This window comes from Narcine bancroftii, chromosome 4, assembly GCF_036971445.1.
Source record: "Narcine bancroftii isolate sNarBan1 chromosome 4, sNarBan1.hap1, whole genome shotgun sequence".
NCBI lineage: Eukaryota > Metazoa > Chordata > Chondrichthyes > Torpediniformes > Narcinidae > Narcine > Narcine bancroftii.
Window position 1 is genome coordinate 259,593,600 of NC_091472.1, and position 10,607 is coordinate 259,604,206.

General features: G+C 39.7%; 1 protein-coding gene across 1 annotated transcript in view; it reads right to left on the minus strand.

The window, feature by feature from the left end:
- The window catches only part of LOC138762456 (contactin-associated protein-like 5), a 762,501-nt gene extending 752,229 nt beyond the window's left edge, over positions 1–10,272 (minus strand). The window contains exons 1-2 of the mRNA XM_069936213.1: positions 10,014–10,272; positions 6,045–6,229 (exon numbers count right to left, since the gene is read on the minus strand). Coding sequence (XP_069792314.1) covers positions 6,045–6,229; positions 10,014–10,272 — 444 coding nt within the window. The remainder of the gene's footprint in view (positions 1–6,044; positions 6,230–10,013) is intronic.
- Between the last annotated feature and the right edge of the window lie 335 nt (positions 10,273–10,607).

A 10,607-nucleotide genomic window follows, 5' to 3' on the forward strand; every position in this document is an offset into this window, starting at 1 on the left:
ATCTTATAATTATAATGATTTCTTGGATATAAGATCAGCCTCCATGGCTGGGATTAAGAACGACTGGGAACGAGATTTCAACATCACATTTTCAGATGAAGACTGGTACTCTACTCTCAGCTTGATTAATGATTCTTCATTTTGTTCAAGGCATTGTTTATTACAATTTAAGGTGGTTCACAGAACTCATAAGACCAAACTTAAATTATCTTGATTTTATGCAGATTTTGATTCACTATGTGGAAAGTGTATAATATTTCAAGCTTCACTCATTCATGTTTTGGGAGTGCCAAAATTTAGAGAGATTCTGGAAAGATATTTTCCAAACTTTATCAACAAATTTTAAGATTAATATAGACCCTTGTCCGTTAATTGATTTCTTTGGTATTTTTTCATGACTTAGATTCATGTCTCGCTGCAACTCAGGAGAATGATTTAGCTTTTACCATGCTGATAGCCAGATGAGCAATTTTATTGAAATGGAAAGATTACTCTTCACCTACTCGTACACAGTAGTTACATGATGTAATGTCTTATATTACATAAAATTAGATACAATGTTAAAGTTAACATGTTTCAATTTATAAAGATGTGGATTCCATACATAGAATACTGTCATGAATGGAAGAAGTGAGATTTTTGAATGTTGCGGAGATTCTCCGTCCAATGTCTGGAGGTCATCTTCAGATGCATAATTTGTTTTCCTTAAAATTTAGTATGTAAAGTTTATATTGTGACAGATTATGTTGTGTTTATATTGAACATAGATATTTTTGGGAGATAAATTGGGGAAGATTTTTTTTTAGTATAGGTCACTTACAAATATTTAAAACAGATTTTATTTAAAATACTGGAGCTCTGCTCATGCTAAATAGGCTGGTGCCAAGAGCCTTTGCAAAAGCTTTAGAGAGTGCCCAAGAGACTTCACTAATGGATTGTTGTTCATAAAAAGGCAACAGATGAAAGAACTCATCAGAGCTGCAGGCTGTCTGGAGTGGAACTTGCTGTTCTCAGAGAGTCATGTGGTTTTGCAAGCAGAGAGAGTAAAACAGGCTTTCTCTCTGAGAGAGATAGGATTCAGTTCTGCAGTTTTACAGTCAGCAGCAGCCTCTGGGACTGCAACGGGACAAGCTAACAAGCTTGTGGAAAAACCCATTTGGAAGACGTGTTGTGAGTGCTTAGTTCAGCCTGGTTAAAATCCTTGTGGTTCATGAAAGAGGAGAGGATTGGCTGCCTAATGTTTCAATTGAAATAAGAGAAACAAAAAGGCACACTAGGGTGGCCTGAAAGAAAGAGATTATCATCAGGAAAACTGTGATGGGGGCAAGTTTCTTCGGCAAGACACAGATTAAAAGGAATCGGTTGTTGGTGTCCAGCTGACAACAAATCTCTCTCTTAAAACTGACAAGAACCTTTCTGAGCGGTAACCATTTACCTTTCAAGCCTCAAGGCCTGGTGAATTTCATAAATGTTAAATTCTGTGCACAGTATAAGAATTGCTGCAACCAGGGAACTTGGAGGAATGAGAAGTGAGATTGGACTATGAATCAAACTTACACACACATTACATACACGTGCACTTAGAATTAGAAGGAGGCTAAGTTAGGTTAGTTAAGTTAATCGTGATAAGTTAAAGTATGATTCTGTTCATGTTTAAAGATAATTAAAAGCAACTTTTGTTTAAGTAACCATTTGTCTTGGTGACTATATATGGCTGCTGGATTTTGGGGTCCTCTGGGCTTTCATTAAACTGAATAAAAACATTTTAAACAGGAAAAAGAGCAAAATTTGATGAATTGAACATAAATATTCAATCTGCAAGAAACAACCTAAAGTACCACTGGGATTTTTGAGCTCAGACCAAGGCAAAACCCTTAACATATAATCACAGCCCAAAAGTGATTAATAATTAATCTCTAGCTTCTCCCAAAGGAAGTGCTTACTTCAATGTTCTCGCCAAATGCTTTATTTTGACATTTAATTCCACTCGAGTTATGGTTTCTAAAGCAATTCTAGTAAAGCACGGCTTATCACCAATTGTTACATGCTTTAAATACTGTCTGGCTAGTGTTTGCTCCACTCAGCTACATAGATTCTGATAAATTACAATTTATTATAATCCTCAGTTCTTTCCAATGGCATGAATTGCATTAAAAAACACTGAATTATGCATGAGGCAAAGATCACAATTGGAAGAAAATGAAAACATTACTTTGTAATCCTATGACAGATGCTTTGATATGAAAGGCATGAAACACAAGTGGCATGATTTCTTGATCTCATGATTGAAGGGAAATAGGCACTTGTTGTGGCACAATAACAAGTCCTGACTTAATCTGATTTTCGTCCACTCGGGGCAAAGCAAAGGAGGCTTGAATCAGCCTGTCTTATTCCTTGTCAATGGCGAACAAATGTTTGAGAGCAGAATGATAACTCACAAATACATAACTGAAACTGGAACTGCATTAGAAACAGATAAATGCTCCATCAAAAGAGAAAGCTATTCATGACAGGTGCTATATCTACAGGAAGATCCTTCAGATGTTGTGATGTTACGGGGCATACAAACTATCTGATGGCACAATAAAACACTTTGTTCTAAAAGAGAGTTAAACATGAGTATCTGCAGATGCCATGATTGAAATAAAAACACAATGGTGGAGAAAGTCAGGAGGTCAAGCAGTGTCCTTTATATAGGAAAAATAATGATACGTAACAAATGTTCTTAGGCTTGAGCCCTTCACCAAGGTATGAGCAAAATGTAGGCAGCTGCCCAAACAAAATCGTGGTGGGCAGGGGCAAGATGAGGAACGTGATTCCATAGGCAAGAGGAGGGAGGGCACATCAGCAAACAGGGGGAGGTGGGGTGGCTCTTTGAATGGCGAGGGAAGAGGATGCAGAGCTGGAGGAATGAAGACAGAGGAATGGGGAAGAGAGGGAGAATGGGGAGTAGTCCAGCAGAAACCAGAGAAGTCAATGTTAATGCCATTTGAATGGAAAGTGCATGGATGGCGAATTAGGTGTTGCTCCTCCAAGTTATGAGAGATCTTGGTTTGACAGTACACAAGACCATGGACAAACTATATCCGTGTGAAAGTGGGGTGCAGAATTGAAATGATTGACCACTGAGCGGAGGTACTCAACAAAGCAATCTCCTAGTCTACATCCATCTCTCTGATGTAGAGAAGGCGACAAGTGACTTGGGTATCTGCGAGAGTCATCTATTGCATTTGGTGCTCCCATTGTGGTCTTGTCTACATCGGAGAGACTGGACGCAGTCACGGGATGTAAGGAACATAAATTTATATATTCCTCAGAGGGCCATAAGCCTGTGGCATTTTCTTGTAGAGTTCAGACTGAGAGGAAATAGATTTCTGTTTGCCAGGAAGGATATGGTATTTCAAGAGTGCAGATGAGATTCATGAATGTTTCCGGGAATAGAAGGCTTTACATAGAGAGTGATTGAATTGACTGGTTTTGTTTTCAGTGGAAGGCAGAAGGCTTGATAAAGGGTTTCTCACTGAAATGTCAACTATTCTTTTATGTCCCACTGATGGTGCTTGACCTGTTGATTTCTTCCAGCAGATTGCATTTAACAGACTTGCATACATTCTCATATCAACACTTCCATCTGGAGACAATCCCTCAGTGCTGCATTGGAAATTTTATTTAAAAAAAGCAAATAAAAACTTAAGACTATAATGTGTCAAACATCAAATGCAGCAAAAAGAATGGTCTCATACTTGTAGTCATTCTATTGTTGGGAAGTCAGTCATGTACCCACTCAATGAGACATTTTATTGTGAAATATAATTATTGCTTTTCCATCAATACAGAAGCTCCTGTTAATTTAAGTGGACTGTTGGTTAGAAAATGAACCCTCTTTTGATTGTTAGTCTCAAAAAAGCACCATTGCATTACAGAGTTGTGGAACAACTTCAAAAAGCAATCCAGTGTTTAAAATCTTCAGGAATCAACAATTACACTCCCTCGTACTTCCCAGACTGAATCTCTGCAGACCAGAGAACATAAATGAATCTGAATACATGGAGGTTTGTACATTTTCACCGCAGAGTATTTGTTCAGAAAATAGGAACCAAATCATCTACAGAAACTACTCCCACACACTGATATGTTTTACTAGATGAGATCCAGCCAGCAGCCACACCAAAAAGGAGAACAAATTTTACTCCTATGAAAAGTCCAGACAACCAGAAATATGCCCTTTGGACTTTGTGTCCCCATTTCCGGGACTGGTTTTATGCCCAATCACCCATACTATTGTTGGGACTGTCATTTACCCATGGACCCAGTCCAGAGTATATACAGTATTATGAAAGGTTAAAAATGGCCAGAATCCAAAGGGTTAAAATAAGAAACATCCCTTTGCCAATAATTTGTTGCGAAAAATGTTTTTCCAATTCCTTTTCCAGGTTACAACAAATAAAGACATTTTGCAAAATTATTGCTTCTTCAACAGACATTCTGTGGTCATTTTGATCCAAAATAGACAGTGAAGGGTTAAACACATCGTGCTAAGACTTGCTGATGTTGTACCATTATTGATTTCCTTTGCACTGTGCTATTGATAACCTTTAGCCTTCACCTGTTAAGTAAGGATGATTAAATCAATTTAATGCATTGGAAACTATTGAAGCAGGACTGATTTGAAGCAATGACCAGTCTCTACAATAAATCTAATAAGCAGAACTTGTGAATACACCAGGATACTTTTGTTGGCTCTTTATACTTAAATTTGGTCAAGCATCTGGTTTGTCCTATTGTACTTTGATGCCAAATAACAGATGGTCTTGTAGTTAAACATTTCACTTAGTGAATAGTAATTACATATAACTATGAAAATATTAATCAGATTTCAGAGTAGGCTTGTGCTTATCTGTGGAAAAATCAATTGTAACTTGAGAATAGAACAATTGGCTTTTCTCTCTTAGGAGTTACGATAATTTACAGAAAACTCTGAGGATTGTCCCAACGAATGTACTAAAAAAATGGAAAATGATTCTTAGTTACAATTAACTTCAGGAAATAACAATTTTAAAAATATTTTTGAAGGGTGCTCTTGACAATGATCAAAATTGAGAATGATGAGGGGAGACAGGAGGTTCTAATGTTCAGAATCACACAAAGTTTAAGAGTGGGAGATGGTTTATTTCTTGGAAATTGACAGTGTATAAAGAAGGTGGTTCAACTTCTGTGTGATATTGGGAAAAATCAAGGGTGAGGAGTGAACCTAACCTCAGGCAGACTATTATTTTAGGATGCAAACAAGGCTACCTGTCTCTCTGACTTGATGTGGTTTGGGGGTTTTCCCAAACCTCACAAATCATTCAGATTCAGGAGAAGTAAGGGCATCCTCAAAGGGAAGAATCTTCTTTTGGGAATGGAATTGGAATGCTTTCTTCCAGAGACCTGGCATTCTATATCCCCATTCCTCATTAAACTCTTCCAGCAAAAAAAAAAGCAATCCACGCTGATCAGACATTGCTTGGGGCAGACACCAAAAACTCCAAGGAAAGGCACCCTATCATTCCATAAGGAATTGAATTGAATAGAATAGAATATATATCATTACCAGGGATACCAAGACAAAACAAAAATCTTGTTTTGTGTGCTATCCAGGCAAGTAAGTTTATATTCCATGCAGTGGAAAAATAAGTAAAACTGCAAGGTGTTGTGTTGCAATAAGTGAAATATTGCAAGGCATGGTATCACAAAAAAAAGGGCAGGTTTTTGTGAAATGAACAGTTAGAAACAGTGCAAGGACATCATCATTTACCAGTGAGAAATCCATACAAGAATTCAATAACAGGAAGAAAGAAACTGTCCTTTGTGCTTTCAGGCACGTATGCCTTATCCATGTCTCTGGTTGATTTGAAGGATGATTTATGTGAAGGGGCATTCAAAAATTCCACACCCTTTATGACTTCCCTGTGAGACTCCAATCCTTCCCGCAAATGCCAGCAAAACCCAATCCCACCATTATCTATCTCTTTGTTTCTCTCAGTGCACTATAGTATCAGTACCTCATAATCAATATCCAGGTAATCAAACTCTCCCTTGGTTCGGAAGTGCCGTGTGTGCTTATCCACGGTGAAATTGACCTGCTTGTTGTACCGTTCGATTGTGATGGAGTGCCAGTGCTGGTCATCCAACAAGCTGCCCAGAGTGACCGAGGTGTGACCATTAACAGATCGCAGCTTTGTATCACCTAGAGTATGAGAGAAAAAGAAATCTGAAAATGCTTAATGAAATTGCATACACAAAATAAATACTGAAATTGAGAGATTAAGTCCTTGCATAAAAGTAGATACACAAAAATGCACAAACTCAGCAGGTGCCACAGCAAGCACAGGAGGCAAAGATATTCTGTACAAGCAATGCTTCAAGTCTGCACCTTTCATCAAAATATGAGTAAAAATTTGGCAAGCATTGAATATAAAGGGAGGGGGTGGGAGGAAAGAAGGGGCATGGAGGAGCATAGGCCAAAGCCAAGAGGCCATAATTGGACATGGATAGGATGGCAGAAGAGAAATGTTAAGAATTGATCAGGGCAGGGGGTATCTCTGAATGCAGAGTTTGAGGAAAGGAGAAAGAAGGATAGGGAAAGAGAAAGAGATGGGGGTGGAGATCTGGAGACAGAGAGATGTGGAAGGACCTAATGGAATCCAGTGAAGTCGATGTAAATGCCATCTGGTTGGAAAGTGCTCAAATGGAAAACAAAGTGTTTTTTCTCCAATTTACGTGTGGTCTTAGTTAAGCATTGCATTAGACCTTTGGCAGATATGTCAATGTAGGGGCAGAGTTGCTACTGGGAGATCCCTGCTCCTTGTATAATCATTCCTGCCCAGTAAAACCAAAACAGTATGCTTCCATCGATTTTTGGATATATCAAAAAGCTGAAATCTTCATCCTCAAGAATCTAATGAGCATTTACTCTACAAAATTTTCAAGTCTTTTTAAAAGTGATTGTCCTGTAAAATGCCTGTTTGGATGAAGTCATGATCCAAAAAATGATTACCATTTTCCTCTCAGATTCTGATCAAGCTTTCTTGACCGATTTTATTTTTAGTTTTAAATCAGAAATGCTATTGCTCTACTGGAATGAAATGCTCCAGCTCCAGGGACTTTAGTCAGAGAAACATATTTAAAACTTATACTGGACAATGACTATAACTTTAAATAATTTGTCTTGTCTTCTGAATTTCTTGAGAAGAATAGAATGCAACATTTATCCAGATGCTAATGCAATAATGCAATGCTTTACTATTTCACAAGCAACTGAAGTATCAACCAATTCATTTTTTAAAACATATCAAACCAAATAAAGACTCTTTACAGCCTGGGAGGGTGCAGAGAAGATTTACAAGGATGTTGCCAACATTCAGAGGCCTGAGATATGGGGAGAGGCTGAGCAGGCTCGGGCTTTATATCTTGGAGTGCAGGAGGCTAAAGTGTGATCTTGTATTAGTGTACAAATCATGAGAGAAATGAATCAGGTAAATTCACATCTTTTGCCAAGAGTAAAGGAACAAAGGAAAGGAGGGAGATATTTAATAGGAGCCTAAGGGGCAACATTTTTACACCCATAGGGCTATTGGTGTATGGAGCAAGCTGTCACCGGAGTTGATTGAGGCAGGTACTATTGCAATGTTTAGAAACATTTGGACCGAAACATGACTAGGAAAGAATTATCAGGATATGAGCCAAATGCAGGCAGGTGGGACGAGCATGGAAGGGGCATTTTGGTTTGCGTGGGCAAGTTGGGCTAAAGGGCCTGTTTCTATGCTCTCTGACTAAAAATGGCAGCGCTCATGGAGCCGCTGTGGTGGCAACACAGGTGGAGACCTGCAGGGAGCAATGATGCAGCACTCGTGCTTGGTCCAGCTGCCCAAGTCAACTGCTGTCAGTTCTAAGTGGCCCGTTGAGGGAGCCGCAGGGGGATTTTATTTGAAATCCCACACTAAGATGGTGGCGCTTATTAATTGGCAGTAGCCACAAGGGGCTGCAGACTCCGGGTAAGCAGAGGACTGGAACAATTCACCAGATGACAGAAAGATCACCTCCCGTCTGAGAGGGAGAGCGGAGGAGTTGATCCACGGGGACGGTGACCATTGCAGAGGATCAGTGAGGGAGCTCTGCAGCTGAGGGACCAGTGTAGGTGGCAGGCTGCTGGAGACACGAGGAGAGGAACCAACAGACCGTTGTTGGGAGACTTGCACTGGGCTGAGGACGGCTGGAGACTGACTCAAACTGGCTGGAGGGGTACCAGGTATCAGAACTAGGATGCAAGGAGGTGCTGAGGACATTAAAAGGGTTCCTGACCTTGTCGGAGCTTCGGATCTGGAGCTCGAGTTGCCAATGGTTTGGACTGGACCCTGTGTGGCTACGGAGGCTGCAGAGTGGTGGAAGCGAATTTACGGACACTCGGTGACTCTGGGGGGGAATTCTCTTTTGCTTTTCTCTCTCTCTGACTGTAAGTCTGGAGGCGATTAGGCAATTCCTGCCAGTGGGGAATCAGTCTGCCTTTCAGCAGGCAAAAGGAAATTTCACGTAATACAACACTTTATTATTATGATAATAAATTGAATCTTGAATCTTGACTCTATAACAGAGAATGGTTATCACTCAATGAGGGGAAATTATAGTAAGATGATAGCAAAGTTGAGAGAATTCTGAAGAGAGCATTTTCCATCAGTTATCTAAAGGAGAAAGTTATTGATTTTCTACTTGTACTCAATGAAACACCAGGTTTTGTAAGTTGATTTAAACAGCTCAAAACAACAAGAACTGCCACACACTCACTAAATTCCGTGGCAGCTGCAAAGTATATTGTGTCAAACTTAAATGGTGGTTAAACCATGCTCACTGTCTCAGAAACACGAACAGAAACAGAAATAATCTGATGGGTAACAGCAGGTGGAATCCTGCAATACTTGGGAGAAATGGAGAGAGAGGAAAATAGTGGCACTGCCTTGAAGCCAATTGTGTCAGTCTTTCCAGATGACAAAGAATTCCCTATCAAATTGCCAGAGAAATAAAGGGGTGCAATTTCTTTCCCCAGATGACATTGAATCTATGGAATTTGTTGGAGCGGACAGCTGTGGAGGCCAAGTCATTAGATATATTTAAGGTCGAGGTAAATAGGTTCTTGATTCAGAAGGGAATCAAGGTTATGGGGAAAAGGCAGGAGAATGGGATTAGAAAGGATAGTAATGGGTACTGATGGAATGGCAGAGCAGACTTGATGGGCAAAATGACCTAATACTGCTCCAGTGACCTATGGTGTACTTCCACCAAGGTACATTCAAATACATAAAGTTTGATCAGGAGTTTAAGCAAGCAATAAGAAGCTAAATGGACTCAGGTTGGAAAAAGGAGCAGCCAGCCCCTCACACTGCTTTTCCATGTAATTAGGTCATTGTTAATCTGATTATATACACACCTCAGCATTCACATCTATTCTTAATAAAACTGTGTCCCTCTGTTAATCATGAATCTAACTCTGCCTTAAAAATAATCAACTACTTTCTACTAACTTTTGAGAAAGAGAGTCACAACCTGGCTCTGTTAACATAGTGGTTCAGTGCCAGTGACCAGGGTTCGAATATGAAGCTAAAAGGAATTTATACATTCTCCCATGTCTATGTGAGCTTCCTCCAGGTGCTCCGGTTTTCTCCCACCATTCAAAATGTACCGCGGCTGTGTAATTGGGCGGCACAGGCTCATTGGCCGAAGGGACCTGTTACAATAATGTTTGTCTAAATTTAAAGAAGTAAAAGAAAGATTCACCTGTCTTATCTGGGTTAGTTGTATTTTATTGTGACCCCTACCCAGGTTCTCAATTCTCCCACAAACTGAAAGCAATGTGAATTTACTTGTCCAAAATGACAACTGTTTTCGATTCAAGAAGAAACCAATTGTCCACAAAACCAATTTTCACACCAGCGTGATAAGAATAGGAGCAAAATGGTTTAAAGAAGATGATTCCATACCTAAATTGATCTCCAAAGAGAGTTTGCTTTTCTTCAGTTCAAGCGTAATGTAATCTCCCCTTTGTCCCTCTCCGTGTAGCATCACGCCATCACTCTGTAATGTTTTGAACTTCAGAGAGATCATGTCCTTCACTGTACTCACACTCTTCTGGTTGAATCTGTAGAGCAGGGAACTTCTGCCATCAAAATCAGCCACATCTGACTCTATAAAGCAAAAACAGGAGTACACAAGCAATGATTTCTGCAGGTTACTCTCCATTTCCCAACTGCCCAGCAATCCTTATTGTACTCTTCACTTTAAATAGGGCTCAAAGAATTAATGAGGACCCTCTCTGTTCAGCACATAGTATTTATAACCTACTAACATCAAGAAAGAAGTACAGGAACATCAAAAACAGGACTGCCAAGCTGGGAAATAGCTTCTTCCCACAGGCTGTGGGATTGATGAACAGAATCCTGTAATTGTAAATAATTCCAAATATTGATATATTTTCAATTGTATCCATAGTGTGTGTGTGTGTGTGTGTGTGTGTGTGTGTGTGTGTGTGTGTGTGTGTGTGTGTGTGTGTGTGTGTGTGTGTGTGTGTGTGTGTG